Source organism: Vidua chalybeata, chromosome 1 (assembly GCF_026979565.1).
Source record: "Vidua chalybeata isolate OUT-0048 chromosome 1, bVidCha1 merged haplotype, whole genome shotgun sequence".
In the NCBI taxonomy this organism is placed as follows: Eukaryota; Metazoa; Chordata; class Aves; order Passeriformes; family Viduidae; genus Vidua; species Vidua chalybeata.
The window spans coordinates 95286262-95312160 of NC_071530.1; the positions used below are offsets into that span (position 1 = coordinate 95286262).

At 42.8% G+C, this 25899-nt stretch overlaps 1 protein-coding gene across 2 annotated transcripts; it reads left to right on the forward strand.

The window, feature by feature from the left end:
* The first annotated feature begins 11140 nt into the window (after window positions 1-11140).
* On the forward strand, window positions 11141-24140 carry DIPK1C (divergent protein kinase domain 1C). Of its 2 annotated transcripts, none has more exons than XM_053948111.1 (4): window positions 11141-11415; window positions 16301-17019; window positions 21158-21322; window positions 22948-24140. In XM_053948111.1, exons 1-4 carry the CDS (start codon window positions 11283-11285, stop codon window positions 23161-23163), a joined length of 1233 nt encoding a protein of 410 aa, XP_053804086.1. In that variant the 5' UTR covers window positions 11141-11282; the 3' UTR covers window positions 23164-24140. The 2 variants fall into 2 exon arrangements, with proteins under 2 accessions (XP_053804086.1, XP_053804078.1); XM_053948103.1 differs by having other exon boundaries at window positions 16342-17019.
* The last annotated feature ends 1759 nt before the right edge of the window (window positions 24141-25899 follow it).

Sequence of the window (25899 nt, forward strand, 5' to 3'; positions counted from 1 at the left end):
GCCGACAAAAGAAAGGCATTAAAGAAGCATTTGTTGTGTAGTAAATATTGTGCACTGTATTATCACAGTTTTCTGCAAGACTGTATTGATCTAAATCCACAAAGGATTATGTGAAGAACAAACACAAAAACCACACAGTCAGTTACCTGAGGGAAAACAACAACTTTTTTTTTGAAGGATAACAGGCCCAATTATCAGCTTTGAGAGCCTTGTAAATTGTCTTTATGGAAACACAGTTTTGTTTTACAAGGCTGTTAATTTGGAGGTGAAAATAACATATGCATACATAAAAACCCTTTGGGAATAGAGGAGAAAGGAGAAGTGAGAAAAGACACATTTATCAGAAATGGTTTAGGGACAGGGGATGACAAAGCAAAGTATAAAGAAAATATAAGGATGCTCAGCATTCTGTGGTCCTGACAGAGATATCTAAACATCTAAGCTGGTCTATTTCTTTTTTTTAATATATTGTCTGTGAAATAGTTTTGTTCTAAAAAAATAATTTGTAGGTACTTGTGCCATTGCTTTTAATCACAGGCATGTAGCATGTGTGAGTCAGCTGAAGCAGTAAGTGAGGAGCCTGAAACATAAGCACTGGTCTGGGAGAGGACAACTGTGTGAATCAGTTTTTTGGATGGCTGTGGACTGAGAGCCACAGGGCTGTGGGAGGCCAGCAGAAATGCCATTAATAGTGTGGCTGTCCTTTCTGAAAAATTCCATACGAAATGATGAAAGGGGACAGAAAGTTTCTATGGATACTACAGTACACATGCAAAACTCACTCTCACTTCTTTTGAAATCAATTTCAAGTGGCAGTCATGTCCCTATTTGCAGGTGTATGCCATCTAAAAATTTCACATTGCTCATTTTTTTGTTTTTTCTTACATGAGGTAATGTCACAACATCTACTTTAGTGCGCTTCTGAGCACCATAGAAAGCTGAAATTAGTTGTCTTCAGCATCTTTCTTGTATCTTGCTATTTCCTGCTCTGTCTTTCTCTTTCCCCTTTATTTTGTATGTTTCTGCTTAGGTGATTCACAAGCCCAACTTTCTAAACATTGGTTGCTAAATAAACCGTATAACCATATAATCATAAACTGCTAAGTTTGGAAGATTGTAAATATGGATGTACAGAACAGTGCAGCTTTGTTGGATTTCTTTGCTTTCTTGCAAACAATAGTTTTTGAGCTAGTGTCAGCAAATTTAAAGAAGGATGTTTAAGGAAGTCCTCACTGGTTGCTTAAATCCTTTCAAACTCTGTCCTATTTATATCACACTCATGTGCACGTGCCTATGTGGACATTTTGACTCCATTAACATTGCTTCCCTTAAGTAAACCCACTTCTGCTGGGTTTGATTTTGTTGACTAAAGGCGAACAGAGCTGCTTATCCCTGGAAATTGCATTGCCACTGGCATTCCAGCAACGCTAGCCTCACCTATTACCCCTGGCTCTTCCAAACCAGGTGGCCTTAAAGCCCAAACTCATTTAGAGGAATATCACTAAACCAAAACAAATCAAAGTATCATTTACTATCCAGGCAGTACTTTGGCTTCAGAGGTAACCTTGCCCTGGCCTCCAAAGAAGCAGGGCTGCTCGTGTGACGTAATTTAATTGTAGAGTGCTGAACACTTGGGCGTGTTCATGCCCTTCCTAATTTACATATGCATGTGTGCCATGCAGTAATTAATGAACTTGATCCTCACGAGCTTCTTCCAACAAAATAATTTTTTAATAGGTGATTAATCAAAATACAGGGCAGATTACATTTAACCTAGACTTAACCATGTAGAAAATGTTGATGTTTACATGGGAGAGCCCTGTGTGGGGTGTCTGTGTACCTGAGTCCCTGGAGAGAACCCCGTTAGAATGTCCATGGCACTTCCTTGGACTCTACACTAAACTTTTGCTATTGTGAAACGTGCACACAGAGGAATGCTGCAACTGAGACAAGAACTGAATCAAAATCTAGAGTCCTGGTCCTGTGATTCTTCTTCCCATCCTTGCATAATGGAGCACTAGTGTGAAATGAAACCTGTGTGGCTCAGTAGCCCAAAGAATAATACACACTAAAGGATCCTTTTCCCTCCCTCTGCTCCTTCCCTTCCTCTACCATTTACTGACTGCTCCTTTTGTCATCTTCTGTGTCCTCTCACTATGCTGAGCCTGACAAGTGGAGGATTTATATTCCTTGTAGCTCCAACCAGTCTAACTCAGAACATCTGCACTGGTCTTGCATGAGCCCCCTCAGTGCTGTGCCACTGTGGAGCAGACAGATACATAGGGTGACTGTGCTGCTGTGCTAGGTTGACTCTCTGGCTGGGTTGCCAAAAGCATGAGGAGCTAATTTGCCCTGCAGTGGTGGGTTGGATACTCAGGAAGCCCACCGTGCTCACAGAACTTCTCTTTCCTCACCAATCCCTACAAACCTCTTCCTGTCCCCAGCCTCCTGGCTCAGTGGTTGACACATCAAACTTTCCTGCAGGTCTGGTAGTCCCTGTATCAATAAGGTTGTAACTTTTCTCATAAAAATCAGCTTGCTGCAACTTTAGATCCTCCAGTATCTTAACAAAGTACCAAAACATGCTAGATTACTCAGCCTTCAGCAGTCACTAATTGCTTAACTAAGTCAGTTCAGGAGACCATAGATCTTGAAGTCTTTCATGCTAGGCACTAGATTTATCTGCAAACCAAGACAGCATAAAGTAGAATACAAGGGTCTTGCTGTGCACTGCTGGATAGCTCTTTGCTCCTTTTTTCCTGGCTTTATATAAGGTGGTTTGCCCTTCCCCAGAAGTGCTATTTTGTTGAGCCTGTACACTATATTGCAACCTGTGTTTTCCATGTTCTTTTCTCAGGATGCACCAGTGACACGTTGGCAATGTCACTGTCAGAAACATCAAAACTAACCTTTTTAGAGGGCTGGAGAGATTCCCTCAAAAGTAGAGAGAGTGGCAGAGAGCCAACCAAAAAAAACCACCAACCCTCCCCCCTCTTCTAAATTCAATGTGCAAATTGCCCAGATATCAATTTGCTTTTGGCAGCATTCTCCCCGTTACATTGCCCTAACATTGTCCAGGAACAGCCAGTCTATTTTGGAGATCTTGTGCTCAGGGAGGGCAGGTACTGTTCCTACTTCTGATTTTTGAGGCACTGATTAAAGAATGAAGTGAGAGGCTGTTAGTAAATTGCTCTTTTCCAGCACCTGGCTTGCAAACTGCAGAGCCAACATATCTTAGAAAGTCATTGAATGGGCATGCCAAAGATTCCTTGTTTGCTGAAGAGTTAGTCCAGCTGTGCCAGTGCTCCAAAAGGAGTAAAAACCACACCTACATCCCTTTGTTCGTTGTCTACTCGTCTGCCTGAGGGACTAAAGCACTCTGTGCTTCTGCCTGCTTGTCCCAGTACTCTGCATTAATATAACAAGTCAATGGCTCAAATGGGAATGATGAGATGTCTGTCATGTAACAGCACATGTAAAGGACAGGCAAGCAAAGAGTCAATAACCCAGCTAGATGTGCTCTGACTGCAAATGAGAACCACAGCCCTTGGGCACTGTTTCAGTCCAGCACTTTTCTTTGCAATGACCAAAAAGCCCAAATGCAAAAACATTCACCCTTTTTCTGCTTCGTTTCAACTATCCTGTATTTCATTCCATTGTTTCATCCCAGATCCATGCCCAGTTTATCCATGCTGAAAGTGCATGGAATGTGCCATATATGTGAGTAGATGTCATTTTCAATTTCTCCTTTAATATATTTTGGGGTGTTGGGAGACTTTATTTCAGTCTTTCATAAGTTGTTGATTTGTCAATGTGAAAGAGAAATATTAAAGAGGTTTGGCCAGCAATGCATGCTCTCCTCAATAAAATGGAGCTTAAGTGCTTCCCCAGCTGGAATTTTCTCCAGAGATGCAGCTCTGCAGGGCTGCTTTTGGTATCTCTTGTGGTTTCACTGTGGTTCCATTCCCCCTCCTTTGGTGGATCTCATCTCTTCCAGGACTAAGGATCACATCCAGACCATTGCAATTCCTGTTTTTCATTTTGTGAGACTTGTCATGAGTTCTTTTGCTAAGAACATGTGTGTGCATCTGTACAGTATGGACTGAAGGCACAATTTTTTTCTATGAAGGAAACAGGGAGTTGCAAAACCAGTGAATATGAAATGTTGTCCAATAATGGCATCTCTGCATATTCCTCCTTTTATGTTCCTTTGTATAAATCAAAACCAAATCCACTGATTCTGGATCAGAATTAAGGACTCTTTTTTTTTTTTTTTTTTTTTTTTCCAAGAAGAAGAATGCTGTTGCTAGAGGTGGGGGAGAGGGACTCCTAAAACACACAAAGTCTTCTGAGGAGAGAGGTGACTGACAGAGGACGTTGGTGGTAGACAAGGGCTATGAAGAACTGAAAAGGTAAATCATTGAAGAATAAGGAGAAAAATGTAAGTAAGGAAGAATATGGGATTGTACTGAGGACAAGTGACAGAAAACAGAAGCTTGTGCCTGTGGAAGAAGCCAGAGAAATCTGTTTCTGAGGCTTCTCAGTCACCAATTATTCTGCTCAAAGCAGGAGGCAGCACCATGGCACTCCTTGATTGCTATATTGGCTGTTGATGTCTGGGTAGCAGTGATGCCCCAGAAACAGGCCTGGCCACCAGAACCACTCAGGTTCTTGCAGGATGCTTGCATGTAGCAGGAGGAACATTGCACAGCAGTGGCACTGCTGCTGCTCACTCATGTTTCTTGCTTGGGAGTAACACAGGGGATTCACTTGCACTAATGGATGCTTAACCTTGATAGAGTTATGAGTTGTTTGTTTGTTGTAAACAATACAGAAATTGAATAGTCTACTCTTCCCTAAACAAATGTCATACAACATTGGATGCATGCAAACTAACAATATATTGCCTAAAGAAAAGCTAATTACTTGGAAAGTCTGATAGAAATCTGGATTTCACTAATGGATCATTTTGCAGTTTGCTGCATGCCCAGCTATTCATCATTGGCAAAGAAACTGCAGTGAATAACTTCAAGGAAATAACTGAAAGTAATTAAGTTTTACAGAACTGGTACTGAAAATCATCCATGATCTTCCTAAACTCTCATTTTTTTCTACTTCATATTTTGATTTTTAGAAGAGAAGTCAAAAAATGGACATACTCATATGTAAACATATTATGATCTACTGTATGTGATGGCTCCATTTAATTTGATTTTTAAACATGCAGTACTATAGTACACAGACCATAAGCCAAAACAACAAAGCCAAATAATCAGAAGAATGCTATAAATTAAGATTTGCTTATGTGAGTGGAGAAAAGCAGCACAGATTCTCCCTGGAAAGTCCGTTTCCAGTTTACAAAACCTTTCACGTGCAGTATCGTAAGTATCCACTTGGTGGTTACTTGTGCCAACAAAGGAGATGCTTTTTTCTATCTCAAAGAATCAGTTTTCTTTCCATTTCTCTTCTAGTAACAGACAGCATGCAGACCTCTGGCTGCGTTTTGCAATTTATGGCATCACAAGACATGAACTTGTGGACTTTGGGTATCCTGTGTCACTCTTGCCAGTAGAAACTAATTTAAAATCAGTCTGGTGCAAATTCCTAATATAAACTCATTTCAGAGTCTGCAGCCATAGAACTGGATTGATTTAATCTGTATGACAACATAATACCTTTTCTGGTAGTATCAACTGTCAAAATGTCTTTTTAATGCACTGAAATAATAAGTCTGGTCATTTGACTAGAAAAGATGACACTTAACTTTTTCTCTTTTGAGCTACCACATATCTAAATGATCACAGCCCTGTGAATGCCATCTGTTTATTATGTGTAATATCCTGTCATTTAAATTACTTTAAACCATTCATGTAAATAACAGCCCAATGCCAGATGGAATTAGCTTATTAGGTGGTGGACTGTTTCTTTCTACACAACCCTAGTGCAACTTCTAAGTATTTCTGGAATTACTTCAGATGCTCATAAAGAGAGGCTACAAAGAGCCAGATTCAGTATTGGCATAGTGAGATCACTTGGCCTGAACTTGATTCAAAGACTGGAAAACAATCTCAGCATTTTACATTCTTTGTTCACCCTTTCACACACTGCGGACAGACACACAACATGCCACACAGCAGCAAATTCCACTGGAGAGCATCCTCTTAGGCTTGGAAAATTGCTCTCAAGCCACTGATTCCAATACCAAGCAAAGAAAATTCCACTTATAATTCCCCTCACAAACTGATTAAGCTTCATCTTACAGCTCATTTTCCTTTTGGTGACTGGTGAAGTAAACAGGCAAAGAATGTAGCAGAGAAGCAATAGGCAATATTGTATCAGGCACTATTTGGGATATGTGGACAAAAATTCCAGAATATTTTTTACATCTTAACTTTTCCATCTCGTTTGAAGGATTACAAGTAAACCACAATCTGCTACAGCGACTGCCAAGGTATCTTGCTTGCTTCTTCAGGTGATGCTGTTTCCAAATGAGAAGGAAAAGTTGGCATGAGGTTAATAAAGAGATTAATTAAAATGGGATATATGAGAAGAGCAGGGCAATTAAACTCTGCTATGTGGAATCTAGATAGTGGTAAAAGGGGAAGAGACAGCTAATATCTTTGGCTTTCCTGGGCAACTATACCTAAGAAATATTTCAAAAATTAAAAAGCAAACAGGAGAAAATATATTATAACTATTTTATTCTATTTATACATGTGAAAGCTTTTTCTGTCTAAACATCTGCCCTTGTTTGAATCAGTGAATTATACCAGGCTTTTCCCTTGCCCACAAAGCTGTACTCTCTATTTTATACTGTGCCATTTTTCTGCTTCTAGTTCACAATGTGACCCAATAAACTCACTGCTCACTGATGCCATAAAACTTCTCTGAGTAGTTTGCAACATACTCTTTTTGATTAATGGTATAAATGAGAAAATACATTTGGATTCCTCTGGTAGATTCAGTACTCTGCAGGGGAATTTCACTGCCTAAAGGGCATGTTCAAACCTATGTCTAACCTTGCAAGGTTTTTCAGCAGCAACTTTGCCAAAGGAAATCAGAAAGAAATATTTGTATGTTAAAATATATTTTCAAAGTCGATTTGAACAGCCCTTAAACAGCCTTGAACAGGCCTCCTAGAAGGAAAATAGGAGATTTACATGCCTTGTGAAAGATTACCACACGTGTACACTTTTTCCATAGACAACCAATGACACAAGGTGATAAAATCAATCAAAGAGAACAATAAGTCCTAATGAACCAGGTTTACATTTCATTAACTTAAGTGCCAAGGTAGTTCTTAATGACTGATTTAGTTTCTTTCTTCATGAAGAATTCAGTAATTAGGAAAATAAGGTCTAACAGCATAACACAACTTGAGCCTGCAATGCAGTTTGTGTCTGAAGGTGATGAGAAACATGAGGGCTCAGCAGTTCCTTGGGCTGAGGACTCTTCATGGCCCTGGTCTGAGGAGCTGCTGAGCCCCTGCAGAGGCACACAGCAAAGGAGGATGCCATGTCAGGCTGTGCCAAGACATCTCCTGGATACTAAAGCCTCTGGTTATTCCACATCTGAACTGTCACCGGTGATGCGCAATTTTGCGATGCGCCCAACACAGTGACAAAGAGGAGGCCAACTTGATGCTGACATCATGCTCTAAGCACTAATTCAAAGATTAATTGGGTAGGAACTAATTTAGTTAGTCCTGGATTATTTTTACTGACCCTGATGTCGCTTGCCTTAATTCAAGTTCTAGTAATTAACTTCCATCAAGTTTAATTCTCAGTCAAAATGAGAATAGGAATACAGCTTCCTTTGGGAACACAGGAGTGCAATGTGAAGCAGCTACAGTTTAATATATATGGAAAGCAAAGGTTCTCTGATGCAGAGGTTTTTTTAAAGAAAAATTGCTATAGCACATAGGGACATATATACATATATACATATATATATATAAAATTAAAAAAAACTGTTAGTCTTAACCTTGAAGCTTAGGGAAATCTGAAATTAAACTTGAATTTTACAGTTAGCAATAGGTTGTTATTAAAGGCTAAACCACTTGATCCTAAACCACCTGGGCTTTTCTCTTTTACTAAATCCAAGCTTTCTGGGTCAATTCTTGACCTGCTTTGAAGCTCTCTATGTTCATATATACAAGAAGGTATGTTTACACACACACATACATATTTACCAGACTTGTCCAACTTTTCCCACCCACTAAAGTCAATGAGATATTTAAAAATTCAGAGCCTGAAGAACTAGATACAACCCCTTCCCCTGCCTGAATGCTATACTGAAATCTTTTGGGAGGATGGGGCTTTATTCCCTGCAAATGCTTCCTGTGGAATTTGCCATAAAATGAAACTGTTAAACTACCTGTAGAAGTGTCCTACAACTTGCATTTGCTTCATTAAGCTCCTTTCATCTTGTACTTTTGTTTTTATTAAAACTATTAAGGCAATATAACAACTACATTAAAACCTATTATTATTTCCTTAGTTTATTTCTTCATATTCTGTAATTTCAAAGCAGCAAATACCTGTTAAAGTTAGAATTGCTCTTACATGTAGCAGCTGTTTCCAAACCAAAGAGGAGGATGTGGGCTCCTTACAGACCCCAAAATGCAATGAATTTTAGCTGGTATCTTGGGATGAAATGAAAAGTGCAGCCAGACACCCTACTGATGCTGCCTGCTGGGCTAACTACCCCAATCCAGCTGCTGAGGGAGCAGTGGCAGCATATGGCTGGGGTGGAAACAGGGACAAACTTCTTTCAGCAACCATTTCCATTAAGATCACCTTACCAGCAATATCTCATTGCATCTTTGAAGTGCAAACATTTGATACAGTTCTGCCTCCAGCACCCCAGAGCTCCCTGCCCTGCAATGTGCCTCCCTGCACCAGCCTGGAGGCATCCTCAGGTCTTGCTGACCTCTCTGAAAATAATCTCAGCAAGAAACAGCTTTACATTTCTCTGCCCTGTTGGCAAGTTGAGAAAGCTCCCTGGGCAGCAAGGAATATCTTTCACTGGGGAAAGGGACTGGACTAGGCAAGGCAAGACAAAAAGGAAAACAGGGAGGTGGCAGTGGAGGAGGAGGAGGAGGAAGGAACATCCTTGTTTTTTTCAGCAGCAATTAGAGAAGGTCAGCTGTGACACCTAACCTGGTCTGAAATCTCTGTATTTTGTTCCTGGCTTAAAGTCGGGTGTAATTAGATTTGTTTTCAGAGCTATTGTTGAAACACCAATGACATGACACATACACAGAATTTCACAGACATTTAATAAAAATGCATAATATCCTTTGGGGATTGCTGACACACAGAGAAGTCAAGATCCACACTTTAAAATACATGTGGGTTTGGTAGTGTCTAAACTACTACCCAGACAGCTTAGGACCAAGCAATAGGGACTTATGCTTGACTTTTCTCCACCACCTGCATCCCTCTCCCATGTGGGACATATCTTGGGATTGTTCCAGACATCAGTATGGCAGATCTACAATTTTATCTCCTAGGTGGCAGCAGTTGCTGATGAAGGTTGGCTGTGTTCAAGCCTAGCTGGTACTCCTACAGAGGAATGGCTGAGCAAAATTCCTCCTTGTCCACTTATTGTCCTAGAAATTTCTGAAGAACACCCCAAGCTGTTCAGAGACAGCTTCTGAAAGCATTTTCTATCAGACTCACAAACAGGATTAAAATCTAGCTGCCTCCTTGGTCTTTGCTGCTTGACACGCTCCCAAGAAACAGACTGTATCACCAGTGCTTCAAAAGTAAGCCTCTCAGTAAAAGGATCAGGGGAAAAGAAAAAGAAAATTTGAAAAGGCAGCCTCAGTAGGTGAAGAAATGAGATGGTGGAGAAATCAACCAAAACACACTGGCAGAAGATGTGGCTAATGATAATGATTCTGCTTCTGAGACTTTGGAGATGAAAGTAATTTTGCTCTTCTTGCATCTCCCTCCCCACTGACAGTCTCTAGAAAGGAAAGCTGGAATATGTCCAGCAATATTTTTATCTTTCTGTTTCTTTTCTGCCACAATCTGCCATCTACTTAGAAGCTCCATTTCAAGCCCTGCTCTGCCAGGTAGAGGAGAACTGCACTGATCATGTAAAAGGTGCGGATAATAGCAAGTCTGCTGCACCTGTGTTCTTTCCTTGCTGTTCTGAGAGATAAAATTCGATCACATCAATAGAGACATCTTTCTTTTTAAAGACTTGTGAAGGAAGTATTTCTCATTAAGTTAGACATGATGCTAAGAACATAAATCACTGGACCAAGCTCTCTGAACAGAGACAGTGAACATCTGCACCTGGAGTGAGGAAAGGATGCCAGGATCTTCCTTGCTGCACGGGAACAAACATCTGAGTCTTTGACCCCTCAGAAAGGTTAACAAGAGCTGACCACACCAAAACAGGGACATAGCCACAGGGAGACAACGAGAGGGCAGGGAGGCAATCTATCGACGCCAGCATCCTGGGACCCAGAACATCCTGCCTGTTTTGGCAACGTGTCCCCAGTGGCCGCTCGGCTGGCGTTGTCCGCCGGCCGCCGAGGGAGGCAGGACCCCGGGGTGCCGGACAGGGCCAGCCTGCACCCCGTCACTGGGGCTGGGGGAGCTGCTGGGGAGCCAAGGGGCGACCCACCATGGGGGCTGCGTTACTGAAAGGGCATCTGAGTCGCTTCTCTCTCTTGCTCCATCAGCTCCGGGAGGATAAAACTGGGAAGTTACTCCAGAATAAATGACAACTTTTTATTCCTTTTCCTATTTGTCGGGACACGAAGCTTTCACCAGAGGGACCTGTCCGTCTCCAGGCTGCCTCTTTCAAAGTATCGAGCAGCCAGCCGCCTAGATGGCAAAGGGTTCCCAGAGCAGCATTCATCACCCTTCAAACTCCTTTTATTCTCGGGTGAGAAACTCGCAGAGGAGAGGCGGGGGGCGCGGGCAGCGGCCGCCAAGTGGCTGCAGGGGCCGCTTGGCACAGGGGAGCGCAGACAAAAGCCGGCGGAACTACGTGGCTTAAATTCAAAAGGGGCGCTCCGGGCTCCGCCAGGGCAGCCCCGGCCCGGGGAGGGGGCGGGAGCGGGCCGGGGCCGGGGCAGCCCGGCGGAGGGCGGCGGGCGCTGGGCTCGGCGGGAGTGGGACGGGCGTGCGGGGGGCGCAGCGCGGCTCCCCCGGCCCCGCTGCCGCTCGCTCGGGGCCGCCGCAGCTGAAGCGGCTGCCCCAGCCCAGCCCCGGTGCGGCGATGAGGGGCTTAAAGCGGCTGCGGCTCAAAATCTGGCGGCGATGCGCCCTGCTGCTGCTCCTCCTCTGGGCTGCCTGCTGGGTGGCGGTGAGCGCTGCGCTGTTCCTCCTCCACAGGAGCGTCTTCTCCGAGAGCTGCACGGACGAGAAAAGCCACCGGATCCTGGCCAGGCTGGTATGTGCCCCGGCGGGACGCGAGGCATCTCCCGGGGGCTGCCCGGCAGGACGAGGCGCGGGAGGTCCGTCGGAGCTGCTCTCCGGGGCGCCCTGCCCGGCTCCGGCCGCCGGAGGTGCCGCATCGCCGGCGCCCCCGGTGCGCACGGGCGGGCGGCTGCCTCCCTACCCCCTTCCCTCCCTGCCTCCCTCCCTCCTTGCCTCCCTCCCTGCCTCTCTCCCCGGGGCGCAGTCAGGTGCAGGCGGCGGGCCGGCTCCCGGCCGTGGGATGCGGGTGCGCTGCCGAAGCCGAACGCTCCGAAGCGGAGGAAAGCCTTCCTCCGGGTGTTGGGGGTTTTTGTTTTTAGCCGAAAAGCTGTTCGTACAAAAGTCGTCTTTCAGAAGTGCCAGGCAGCTTGTATCGCTTCATTTATGGTCTGGTGGGGGTTGGCGTGTAAGATGTGGTTAAAATTCAAGAAAGGATTTGCGAATATTCATTAAAATTTCCCTTAAAAATTATAATGAACATATTTAGGATTGTGTAGGAAAGACTTTGAGAAGAGGAGCAGCGTGGGTTAATGCTTTTAGTTCAATTTTGTTTCTTAGTCAGAGTATCTGTAGTGCCAGTGGTTAGGTGGGAAAGGAGGAATCCTAGTGGGAATTAAATAATCTATCACTGCAAACAAGCAAAAACTGACCATAGATTTTCCTTAATTCTGTATAATAAAGGAAAAGCAAGTGTAGGCAGTGGTCCTGACAGCGTGTTTTTAATGGCAGTGAGCTCCAGTTTCAGTACCTCAGGAGCCAGATGGAAGAAGGGCTGAGCTCAGGTTTGCAGCTGAAGGAATGATTCCTGCCTCATCCTTACGTGCTCGGGAAGAATACCGAGATATGGAGGTGCACGGAGCTGCCAAGCTCAGGGAGGTCCGGGTCCTTGCCATCGCAGTCACCAATAAACAGATGGACAGAGACTTGTTGCTGTTCTTCAGTTTGGAAAGCATCAGGCAGGGCTTCAAAAGCCCAGGGATCAGATTTCAGTCGCAAGCTTAGAAAGTTGTCTCTATCACTGTGACAGCTCAGGTTCAGACCCTGCTTCCAGAGGAAGAGTAGCTGAGATTGCTGTGCTTGCCTGTGAGTAGGTGGATCGTCAGCAGTATCCTTAAGGTTTGAAAGCAACAGTTTTCCCAGATGACGTTAGAAAGGGATTGTCCTTCTAGTGGAATAATTAGAAAATGAACTCGTCTTCATCTGCCCCCAAATAAGTTTTTCTACATTTTCTGAACATAGCATGAGTTTCACAGTTACAGAAAGTGCAACTGATCCGTGAAACAAATAACCTGATAGCTTGAGTCTCACACCTTCTATTAAGCAAAAATCAGCTTCTAAGAAAAACTATTTTACTAGTCATCTCTCAGTAGGAGATGAGATATTTTAAGGAAGTGGGTGCAAATGCCCTTTCAAGTGGTATTTCTGAAGGTCTTATTTCTTTATTCTGGATAAGATATGCATCTGTGCAGATGTGTATTGCACTAAGAAGGCTAAAATAGCACTGGGCAATTTGCAGGGACCAACTATAACTCTCAGAAAAAATCCCCTTGCTCTTTCCTAATGCCAGTCTCATCTTCATTTACACTGAACACACTAAGTCATAGCAATCAATTTCTGTTCCCTCTAGAGAAATCAATTAATTTTGATGCCTTCCAAACCTGGCTCTGAATTGCATTTACATAGAAGTAGTAGCTAACTAGGCAAAACATCAGTTTCAGGGCACTGATGGTGGTATGGTGAGTTATTTAAATTTATTTAAATCCTTATCAAGGCTTACATTAATTTAAGCTTTTACATAAATTTAAAAACTTAAAACTTTTTAAACTTATCTTGATAATTTTTTTAACTTAGCTTTTTAAACTAACCTTGATAAGTCCACTGAAGACATTAAAAATAATGTAGCCAATTTTAATAAGTTACATAGGAGTGAGTCCAAACCATGCTTGTGTGTGCATTTTTGTGTAGTACAGCTGCTTCTTTATAAGGCTTTTGGCTTAGTAGCACTTTCATATTTTAGTTTTAAGTATTTGGCACTTAAAGAAGAATCTGTGGTTTTCAAAGGTCGATCACTAGGTCGATTTAAAACTGTCTCATCAACAGATCTCAAACTTCAGTCATTAAGACAGGGATGGCAGTGTGGAGGACCATTTCTGAAATATTTCTTTGGGGAATTGATTCTTCCTTTTACCAGTAGGATGATGTATAATGAAGTCTGCAGTTAGTGGAAAGCTTCCTGTTTTGGTAAATAATAAACGGTCCATCGTGTCATAGCAGGGTAATCTATATTACCTGGTTAAATGTTTTAAGTCCACCAGATTTGTGTTTTAATACTAGTAATACTAGTACTAGCAAGCTAGTACACTGGGGAGCACAACAGTACAAGCTATGCCAATATGATGGGAGACTGTCCTGTAAAACTTTGTGTTTAGAATGGATGTAAGGTTCAAATAATTGCTTCAAGATGAACTACCAGTGCAGACTGTGCCTAAAAGGCAGATAGGAAATGGTTCAATCTTCTTGATTGCTTCCTTGAGGAAGCCTATTTGAAAGCCTTGCTTGCCTTTGTGGCCAGCTGAGAATGCACTTCTGGAAGGCTGATCTGTGTTTCATCATTGTGAAACCATGAGCTCTTTGGTCAAGTCTTCTTCCACTCTTCTTCTTCCAAGATACCAGTTTGAAAAACACTGCACAAGTTCATTGTAAGAAGAATATGATTCTGACAGTGTTTTTCAGATACTAGGTTAACAATCAAATATTTATAGCATCAAGTGAAAAAACAGCAGAAAAGTCTTAAACAGCAACCAGGTTCAAAAAGGACCTGTCTCCTCTGCCTGTGAAATCTGATCCTGCTTTTTCCAAACTACTTTTTTTTTACTAATGCTGTTAAGAATGACATGATATCAACATAGGAAAATAAGCTGCACCTTGACATGTTTGGCTACAGGTCATGGTCGTGTGTTCTTTTAGAAGCCAGAAGTCCATGCATGTGAACCCTCAAAGAGTGAACTGTGGCAAGCACAGTGAACCACAGTAAAATTTCCCACAGGGGCAAGTGTCCACCCATGTGAACCTAATTACATGACAAAGTCCTATCTTATCTTACTGTACAAGAAGAGAATTAGATTGTGGTCTGTCAATAGAGTTTTAAGTGTGCTTATACTTACAATCGAAAGAAACCCCTAAAATTCCTTGTTTGTAGTTTTCTTTCTAAAATTGCTTAGAGTTCCAGATGGTATGAACTCCTAACCTACTTTTGTTGAGAAAACTACATTTCCTACTTAAAAAGGTAGAGTAAAATTGTATTACATTAGTAGGAGTAGATGTTCAAAAGCAAGAACATTGATCTGCATGCTCTGAAGTCTGCAGATCTGAGTCTGAGTCAGTATCAGAAGTCTGAGTGAGTTTTTTTAGTCATCCTGATGAGGATACAGATCATCATGTGTGTCCATGCATGGACTCAGTGTCCAGACACTCATGCAAGAATTTGCCTACCTGACTCTCCTTGCTGGCATTGCATTTTCTCACTTGGGCTGTGAGAACATCAGAATATAAATAAATTTGATGTCTCTCTGAACTGCCCTCAGTGAGCTGTTTCTGTCAACTGATCACCATTCTTGGATTTTGGACCTAATCCTCCACACACTCCCCAGTGTGTTGTTTAAGGCTGGATTCTAAATGTTGCTTGGCATCAGAACATATTCCTCTGATGTACACATGTCAGGGACTGTACCAAGAAAAATACATTACTTGAATGCTATGATCACATTCCTCGTGTAACAGCCAGTCACAAATGAGGTGGGGCTCAGGCAGCCACTGCAAGTTCTGCACGTGCAGGGGGGACCTGCCAGTTTGTTTAAATGAAGGTTCAAATGCCAGAAAGCAATGGAGGTGGATGACACTGTCAAGCTGCCTCACAGATGTTTGGCTTTCTACACTACCCCCTCTATTCCACTTTCACCAGAGACCTCTGATCATCCCCTCTACTGAGCAACCCAAAGCAGTCCCTACAGCTGCACTTCTGAATGACCATAGGAATACATCAACTGCCCCCACTTTTGGAAATGATATTATGGAAATTATTCTGGCTAGAGAGAAGGACTGGTGAGGGAATCCTTGCAGCTCTTGCACTAATTTGCATTGACCACTAAACTATCAAGCAACAGTTCCCTTGTTTCAAAAGACTGATTTCTTTCCAGTTAAAAAAAGATTAAGTATTGAAGCAATCAAAATTAAAATGTCACTTCTGATAACTACATAAAAAACGAGGAGAGTCATTGTGTTCTGCAGCATTTACATGCTCAAAAATTCTGAATTGCTCTTGGTCCAAAACTCACTGAATGCAACCTCTGTGTTTTCTGGTGATACAGGAGAAGGTTATCACAGCTTCCTTCAGGGTATGTTGAGTGCAAGGCTGAAACATGCAGAGCTGTGAAATGTCCCAACAATCCAGCTACGTGTGGATTTTCCTTTAGTTTTAGTGGTAATGTCTGAGTTATGCTGCCCTGAACCATGCAGAGAAATCCTGCATTACTATGGGCTTTAAAGCATTACAACCCATAATCATACACAGCACAGCCCAGGTGTTTAAAGTTTGTCTCACTGAACTCATATGTGTAAAAAGTTTCAGATTAACAGGTCATCCAGTCCCTTTCCTTGCCCCTGAAAAGCCTGCCCTTTACCATCCCCATAATCCCTGTTTTGAAGCAAAACTCCCCTAGTAATAGATCTCTAGAGACTTCTGAAAAACCATTGAATTACCCAGCGGTTGTAGGTGTGTGTTTGCAGTTCCATGACTGCTACAAACCTCTCAAGCTTAGAACTGTTGCTCATTATTTGTCTTTCTTCTGCACGGTCCTTAGGGGTATGGTTCTGCTATGAATATTCTGCTCTTTCACTCCAGTGCCTCGACTACAGCAGTGGAGCCCTGACTGGGGACCTCTGTGAAGACCTGTGTGTGGCACAGAAGCTGGTGTACAAACACTGCCTCTACTATGACAGAGGTAAGAAGGTCATTCAGGCTGATTGGAGAGGACAGCCCATCATACTGAAATCCAAAAAAGAAAGTTTTTCCAGCTACCAGCACCTCAGTATGCTAGAGGAGGTGGAAACACAGGATATCCCTGAAACAGAGCTTCTGCTTATGGTAGCTCTGGAGGTCAAAAATGCCCTGGGGCTAGAACTGTCTAACAATACCATGGGGCCCCTGTGGACAAGGAAGAAGGGACCACGTTGGAAAGCACAGGTGGCCAGCATGTGGTCCTTGCTCCAGCAGGAAGAATATATCTACTTCAGTTTGCTGCAGGACTTCAGCAAACATGTGCTACGAATTATTGGCTCTTGTGGACACTTTTATGCTGTAGAGTATCTCACAGCTGGACATGCCTGGCACAAAACTCTTTTTCCCTTGGAAAACGTGATCGGCCCCTCCCTTACTGGACACAGAAGCAGGGTGAGAGCCATCATTGACATTGCACTCAGCTTTCTGGACATGGTGCAGCATTTTGATAACGATTTCTCTCACCGACTTCACCTGTGTGACATCAAACCAGAAAACTTCGCTATCAGGCACGATCTCACGGTAAGTTAGGCCTTTGGGGTAGTGTTCCAGGAATCTGAGGTCAAATTCTAGTCTGAAGGTGACTGTAAAAATGACACTTCCCTCTTTGTACAGCTTTTGGCTAAGTATTAGCAAAGCCAATGAATTTACAAGCATCAAGGGAGATTCTCTGCTGCTTTTCCTCTTTGTAATGTGTACAGCCACATTTTTGGAACACTAAATCCTGCTGCTTACTTCATAAACTTGTCGCTTGCTTCCGTTTTGTTTCACTTCTTCAAAGGCACCAGTGCAAGATCCCTTGGATGTGGTGAGGGATGCCTCCTGGAGGCAAGGAGATTTCAAAAGCTCTAAATGAAGCTGTAATTTGAGGCATATTTCTGGTAGTGATGCTGAAATGAAAAACTGTATGAATTTGAAAGGTAAGGCTGAATTCATGGTCTGACATAAGGGGAACTCCCCACATCCAAACATAAATATTTGTGCTTCCATGGTCAGCTTACCTGGTCTGGAAACTATGCAAGGACAGCAACATGAAACTCCTTACTACTGTCACTCTTTGACTTTTCATTGTGCAGCTGTAAATCAGACCTTATAGCTATGTATATTTTCTAAGTAGTAGTGCAGCTCACATTCATTCTGTGGACAGAAATTCCTCTGGCTTTGGTTGGAATTTTGTCTACAGATTGGGGGTACCATGCAGTGAGTAAATATTTGAACTAGTGTTTGTTTACTCCAAATTTGCAGTGTCATCAGTGGAGTTTCTGCACTCTGAGTGAATAGAAAGCATTTTCAGGGACTTGAAGACTATTTTTAGTACTCACTGAGTATTAATGTAACACTTGTATCTTCAGAGTACTAGACAAACACTACTGAAACATGCAGCCATTAAGATCAATTAGAGTGTTTCCCCCTCACCCTTCCCTCCCCTCCCATTGTTTATTCAGGTGCAATACAGCAGCAGAGCAGGGAATGGGTGAGGAGCTACAACAAGAAAATAAGCAAGCTGTACCACTATTTATGCAAAGCAGGAATTCCTCAAGGCAGGCTTTGCCCGTCTTCCTCAGTTACTCAGGGCTGTGGCTGCCTGTAGCTGAGCACACGCCAGAGCATCTCTTTCACAACCTACTTACAAGAAAATATTTTCCATTTAGGAAAAGGGGATGAACACCAGATGTGTCTTCTCTTATGAGTCCTTTTGGTGAGGCTTGCTTTGCCAGGATCTTTCAGTGACCAACCAGTTCCAGAATGGGAACACAGCAATGCAGCTTTTTTTTTTTTTTTTTTTTTTGTCTCTTATGTTTGTTTTAAGCAATTTTTTCACTTGTTGGTTTCTTGTATAGGATAATAAAGAAACCCACAATTGTACCACTATTCCTCATTTGAGTAATGAGACTTCTAATGCCCAAAGAAATGTGCCTGGAATGCAATAGTTTTACTTTGAGGATTATTTTCATGTGGTGGTTATAAGCCTCCAGCCTTCACATGCTCTCCTGCAGCAGAGAGGAGCTGTCTGGTAGATCATCCAGGAGAAATTTAAGCTGCCATGAAGCCACATAAGGTAGAGTTAGAAGGAGGTTTGGGCAAGTGCACAGTGCTCTGGGAGAGATTCCTCTTTTACCAATACTTCCGGGAAAACTGGAAAGATTACAACATGTTAAACATGATTTTAAATCAGGTAATGAGCCAAGTAGGGTCCTTCCTGTATTTCCTTAGGAACTTTTTTCACCATCTGTGGACATAGCAAAGCCCACCAAAACGTAGCTGTTTATAGGCAGAGTGTCACCCAGATGTGTGTTCACAGGGTCTAGCTGGATGCCTGTGGTATTCACCTGTCCTTTGAACAGAAAGAGACTTAGCTTTCTCAGAATTTCTCCTGAGAGAAGCTGTGAGAGAAGCAGAGAAAAGAGAATCAAAACAATTCTTATCTCATTTACTGCTCCTGTGTTTGTACACATGTGGAATGTGTTATAGAGATTGTTGACTGAAGAGTAATTTGTTATTTAGACTCTACTAATTGTTGTTTAGATTAATTAACCAATTAGATCCACCTGTGTATCAGGACTCGCGAGAGAGAGTCACGAGTTTTCTAACTAGTTAGTTAGTAATACTTCTTGTTAGTATAATATAGTTATAGTATAATATAGCATAATAAAGTAATTAATTAACCTTCTGATATTCTAAGATCACAATTCTAAGATCACAAAAAGAAAAGTGGAACTAAATATCTACTTCTTAAAAATGAGGAACCGAGGCACAAACAGATTCAGACTGAGCATTAATCTCCTGAGTCTGCTTATTCACAAGTCTATAATTTTACTCAATAGCAGTGTGAGAAAAAGATTATAGATATTTATGCAAACAGATGTAGAGAAAAAGCTCCTTTTGAATTTTTAGTATTTCTTGAGAAGTTTTAAGAGTGCATAGTTCCGCGCATCATTCTTCCTGCGTCGGGGAACGCAACATCGATAGATGCCCACACATTTTTGTAAAAGAATTTCAGTGAAGCCACTGAATCCTTTGGCAGCCATGTATTTCGGAACCAGGGCTGATTTTCCTAGAGGAGCAATGGATAAGATTGTCAAATGTGCTGACAAAGACCCCATCTGGGAGGTGGAACAGTGACACTGGGACTGGGCAAACCCTGCAGTACTCTCACTGTCTCTTCTCCAAAGAACTAAATAGCAAAACCACAGAAAGCTTAAGGAAGTAAAGAACCAAAAAAAAAAAAAAAATTGTCTGTCCAAACATGTAAAATTCCTTAGGCTACATCATCATTATAGAGCTCTCCAAAATGCTTAAAAATACTTATGTTTTTAAGATACGCCTCATCTCTGTAAATTTTTTCCCTATGGAAAAAGGAGTAGAACAAAATGAAGATTAGACCATGTTCTTTATTTTGCCTGTGGAAGGTTTATTTGGCCTTCTACCAAACCAGACATCTTTAGTTCCTGGGGTTGATCCAGTTGCTGTTCCAGTCACACAGTTCATCTTCTCTTGTTACTTGGGAGGTGGAATCTGAAAAATGAAACTATCACTTGAGCCCAAGTAACTCTGCTCTGCCCAGGTCCCAGATATTTTCCTCTACGAAAATGTGTGTCAGATGCTGAGAGAGAACATCCTTGATCCTGACTGTCAAGTGTGAAATGCAGCTGTGAACATTTGCTGGCTGCACATCCATGATGTTGGAGACAAGCTTCCTTCCCTGTGGTTACCCACAGCTTGGCTCACATCAGGCAGCTGCCATCCCCATACTGGATTTCTTTCTTTCCCTCTTCATTGCTGTGATTTCTTTAAGTGAGCCATTCAGGGCTGGAGTGGCACTGGCAGAAACTGAGACCACAGCCCTTGGCTTCCAGGGAGGTGTCACCCCCAGCACGGGCAGCAGTTCTGCAAACACTTGGTGCTGCGTACGCACTGCTCTGAGAGCCTCGTGCTCTCAGAGGAAAGTGACTGACCCCTTCCACTCAGGGTTTTTCTGCTGTGACCAGCTTCTGGCTGCACTGTTACAAGACGTATTTCTGGACTATAAGAACATGAACTGTGCACAATAAATGTGTCAAACCATAGCAAAGAAGACTGGCCAAAGCCACACCCAGCTTTCAGCAAAGTCAGGGATCTCCTTCTACAATTGAACAGACTCAAACCCACAGAATGCAAGGACAGGTTTGCAGGAGCTGTATCACGTGCAGCTATCCTTGCACATCCCACTGCTCCTCTCCACAGCAGCTAAGTCAGGGGTTTAGTCTGAATGTTGAGTTCTAAATTATAGTGTCTGGCCCATGGGTAATCGTGCACCATCATGTAATTGGGAGGTTGAGGTGCCATCTGCATATGCTGCACCAGCAAGTAAATCAGTCTTCAGATTGGAGAGGTCCACTTTAAGGTGAATTGATCCAGTTGACCCCAGGGATGCATATTGTTGACAAATAATTTTTCCATTCTTGGTGTCATAAGCACTGGCTGATGTTTTTGTTTAAAAAGTGGTGTTTATAAGGTTAGTGTGGCTCAGTTAAGTGAAATAAAGCCTCTATGATCCCAGTTCCCCACCAGCAGATGCTTTCAGCACAGCATTTCCCAACGCCAGCAGCAAAGAATGCCTGCTCAGCCCCATCCCAGAGGTTGTGCTGTGCCAGATCTGATGGAATGTTCTGATTCACAGGTGGTGGCCATTGATGTGGATATGGCCTTTTTTGAACCCAAAATGAGAGACATCCTGGAACAGAAGTGCACAGGAGACGAAGATTGTAATTTCTTTGATTGCTTTTCAAAATGCAATCTGAAAATCAGAAAATGTGGAGCACAGAGAGCCAATAACAACTTGCAAGTGAGTAGACACAGCTGTTTTATGCATCCATTCCTTTAAAAATCACACTGACTATAAAATGCACAGTAAGTACAAGGAGACTGTGAGATGAAGACATTCAGGTTTTTATATGTGTCCATGTAAGTGTCCTGTTCAGAAATCTTGTCTTGGGGCACACAAACAGATCTTTATATTCTCTCTATGATTTGCCATGATTTTCTGTAGGTGTTAGCCCAGTGCCACAGACAGGAGAGCAGACTAAGCAGGGGCAGGGGATTAGCACTTCTGTCTCCACTGATGGTGAAGTCACATTCTTGAGTTGCACTTCTAATCCTGTATTCATTTCTGGGCCCCTCACTTCAACAAAGACATTGAGGTGCTGGAGAAAGTCCAGAGAAGGGCAACAGAGTGATGAAGGATCTGGCTCACAAGTCTTGTAAGGAGTGGCTGAGAGAGCTGGAGATGTTTAGGCTGGAAAAAAAGAGGCTCAGGGACATCTTATTGTTCTTTCTAACTACCTGAAAGGAGGTTGCAGTGAGGTGGGTGTTGGCCTCTTCTCCCAAGTAACAAGGGGTAGGACAAGACAAAATGACACCAGCTCGCACCAGGGAGGATTTGAATATGAGGAAAAAATGCCTGAAAGAATGGTCAAGCATTGGAACAGGCCGCCCAGGGAAGTGGTGGAATCACTGTCCCTGTAAGTGTTCAAAAACTTGTAGATGTGGCACCTGGGACATGATATAGTGATGGACTTGGCAGTGCTGCATTGACACTTGGACTCAATGATCTTAAAAGTCTTTTCCAACCTTAGTGATTCTATGATTCTCTGAAAGTTGAGGCTGTCCAAGTGTAAGCAGTGGTTGTTATTCTCCACTCTACAGATGTAGTGTGTGGGTGTACTGGAAAGGGGTGTCCATGGGGTTATTGGCTTTGGAATGAGGTGTCTTACAGCTTACCCAGCTTGTGTTGGTGGGGGGCATTGGCAAAACAGAAAGGCTGGGGGGATGTAGCTTGTTGGCCTTGTGCCTGCTTCTCCCACCCCCTCACCCCTCGTTATGCAGAATCATAGGATTATTTAGGTTGGAAAACACCTTTAAGATCATCAAGTCCAACTGTTAACCCAACACTGCTAGGTCCACACCTCTAGTGCCACATCTACGTCTTTTAAATATTCCAGGGATAGTGACTCATATAACTCTGGGCAGCTTGTTCCAGTGCTTGACAACAATTTTGGTAAAGAAATTTTTCCTAATATCCAATCTAAACCTCCCCTAGCACAGCTTGAGGCCATTTCCCCTTGTATTGCTTGTCACTTGGGAGCAGAGGCTGATCCTCACCTAGCTACAACCTGCTTTCAGGTTCTTATAGAGGGCTATAAGGTCTTCCCTCAGCATCCTCTTTTCGAGACTAAACAACCCCAGCTCCCCCAGCTGCTCATAAAGATGTGTGAAGTGCAGGAGCAGCCTGAGAAGGGCCATCCTTAACTGGAGTATAGCCTTTATGGATGCTTCTTTCCTATACCTCCCTCTTTGAATGGCTAAAGGCACTTTGGATTCAGATAACAGTTTGCTACGGTCCCAGGGAAGCAGCAGGGCATCAGTCATAGCTTCTGAAATACAATGATCTGCTCTTTTTCCTTTCCCCAGGTAATTTGTGACAAAATATTCCGTCGCTGGTTTTCCCCAAATCTCAGAGGACCACTGGTTTCCCTGCCCCTGCAGCTGCAGCTGCAGAAAGCCGTGCAGGAGTGTGCTCAGCCGGGGCACACGGGTGCCACCGGGCACCAGAGGACTCTGAAATCTCTCTCCGAGCTGTACCACCTGCTGCGGGTCACTCAGCGAGAACTGCAAGGGGCAGAGTAGACACAAAAGGCAGAACTGCAAAGGTCACATCCCAGTCTCTCTGCCATCCCTCCTAACCCCACACTTTTACAGCACAGAGATTGTTTTTCTGCTATGCAAATCAAGTTCATAGCTGCAGGTGCAGCACGTCCTGATAATATCCTGTCAAGTGTTAAATTTCTTTACATTATTTGGATTCTGTTCTTGTTTATTTTCCTGAGGAAGCACTACCCCTCTCCATCAGCATACAGCACATCCTTCTGAGCTGCAGTCACTGCTCAGATAGCATCTGTCTGTATGTGTTGTTCAGAGGATGCATTTACAGAAGAAAAGTGTAAGTGCAGCAAAACTCGATCGATAATTAAAAGAATGGGTGGGTGGGTGTGAATAAGTGCATGCATGGTGTTTGTTTTAGTTTCTCTGTCAAATGAGGTGGGTTTTTACAGTAGATACAGAGCATTTTGTATGGAGAAAAAAAAAAAAAAAGGGGGGATCTCAAACAGGGAAATGTGCTGTCACACAAAGAAAGAGCTGCTTTTGTACAAAGCAGTCCCTTCTGATGTCCTCAAATGCATTTTCTCTGGGGCATTGCATTACCTGGGGCATTGCATTACCTGTGCCATTGCTAACTCTTTTGGGGAAAAATTATATAAAAGTACTTTGGACTTTTCTAGAGCAAAATAATTATACCCCTACTGAGCTCCCATGTGGGTATTCATATTCTGCAGTGAAGAGGTATGAATAATGCTACTGGATTTTCCCATGTGAACAAGCCCTCAGGCACTTGTACATCAGAGCACTTGATAAGAAGCACTCCCTTGCCAGAGAGCAGAATTGCCCAGGAATGTCAACAATCTGTCCTTTGCACAGAACAATATCCAGATGCAGAGTTTCCTTCCATGGTATTTTTTAAAAGAACAAAAGGAAAATTTTTTGTACAAATTCATTATCTTGCAATCAGTTGTGTAAATAAAGATCACTAGATTCATTTAAAAACATTAACTTTGCCTTTAACATGTACAGAGCTGCGGCTGGAGAAACTAACATGTGTTCAGGAGACGCTGCAAGTGCATAGGCCCAATACTAGGCAACGTCCCCATGATCTGGTTTTGGCACGAGGACATTACAAACCCCACAAACAGGAATACCAGCAGCCTATGGCAGCCCTCAACTTGGAGGAATCAATTTTAAGACTGACAATACTGGTTTATGGATGTGAGATATGTAACACTTAATCTGCTCCATCTTTATGTCCCTCAACCTTATGACAGCTGTGAAACCTGTGAGCAATAATTAGACATAAACTTTCCATTTCTAGAGTGGTTCTTTAAAGTAAAGCTAAAGACTGCCCATGACCAGAAAAATGGGAGCTGCTGAGGAGACCTTGACCCCTTAAGACCTAGCTCAAGTTTTCAGACAGGTGCTAGCATATTTTTATATACATTTCTTGCAATAAGCTATCATATTTTTAAAAATCATGCAAGCCCTCAAGAAACTCATAACAAGAACAAGGTCAGATACCTTGCCTGAGGCTGGACAAGCTGCTGCTAAGCTGGAGCTCCAGTTTAGGAGCTCCTGACTGGTAAAGTTGCTCTCAGTCCACGCTTCTCCTTTAACCAGGTAGGCAAAGAATGTTTCAGTACTTTAAGACCATTCTTTGCAAAAGCAGTAGGGCAAAGCAGAATAAGAAGAAATACGAATTCCAGAACTAGCCCTGTTACAAAGTCATGAAATAGATGGAGAAAATAATTAAGAACAGAATCAGATTGTGGCAAAGCAACAGAGATAGGTAAAGCATCAGTTAGAGGGAAGACAAGGAAAGAGAGATTGAGGAAAACTAGAAAAAAAAAAGAAGTAAAAAATACGTCAGCCTTTGTAGAAACATGATTTATGATGCAATATTCAATAAAGTGACATTTAGTCTGAGGAAGAAGAGACTGAAGATAAACAGAAAGAGGTTGATAAAAAGAGAATAGGAGAGAACTTCCCTGTCCAGATTTCCTTGGTGGATATGACCAGCAATGAGCTTAAAACTGTAGCAAGGAAGAAAACAGGTAAGACATTTGCTACAGGTTTTCTGATAGGAACATGAAGATACGATACAAATCATCTGGGAAAGCTTCAGCCTTCACAGATTGTGGTTTTTAAGTACAGGCAAGAGTGAGTACCTGTCAGGAATTGCACACATGAAGTTAAGTTGGTGATGCTGCCTTGAGGTAACCTTTATCTCCCAAGTCATGTGATTATGTTATCAGCAGTTTGCATTTGTGTTCTCATGACACAAATCAATTTTTCTGCTTCCACACAACAAATCCCCCCTTCTTGATCCTTGCTAGGTCAGGAGGGACTCAATATAAATCCCAAATGCTGCTGGGGAACCTGAAGATATTATACATCTTCACACATGAAGATGCTCCTGTTTCCCTGGTCCCATTCTTTCCTCCTTCCCAAGCTCAGAGGGTACCTTCAGGGAAAAGCAGGCATCACACAGCCCCTCGGTGCTTTGCAGAAGGGTCAGGCTCCTCCCATGCCAGGGATCCCCTTCCCATTTCCAGGTTTGCATTTCAAACAGGATAAATTTCTGTTGGATGAGATATTCCACTTTTAAAACAGATGGAAGAAACATGGTGAAATGAAAACTGGTGGCAGCCAAATACTGGTGGAATGTGACTCTGCTCAGATCCTTTTTCCTTGGCAGGATATAGGAAGGGAAGCTGCCTTTGACAGATTTCTCCAAACCCTTCAGGGCCTGGCTGC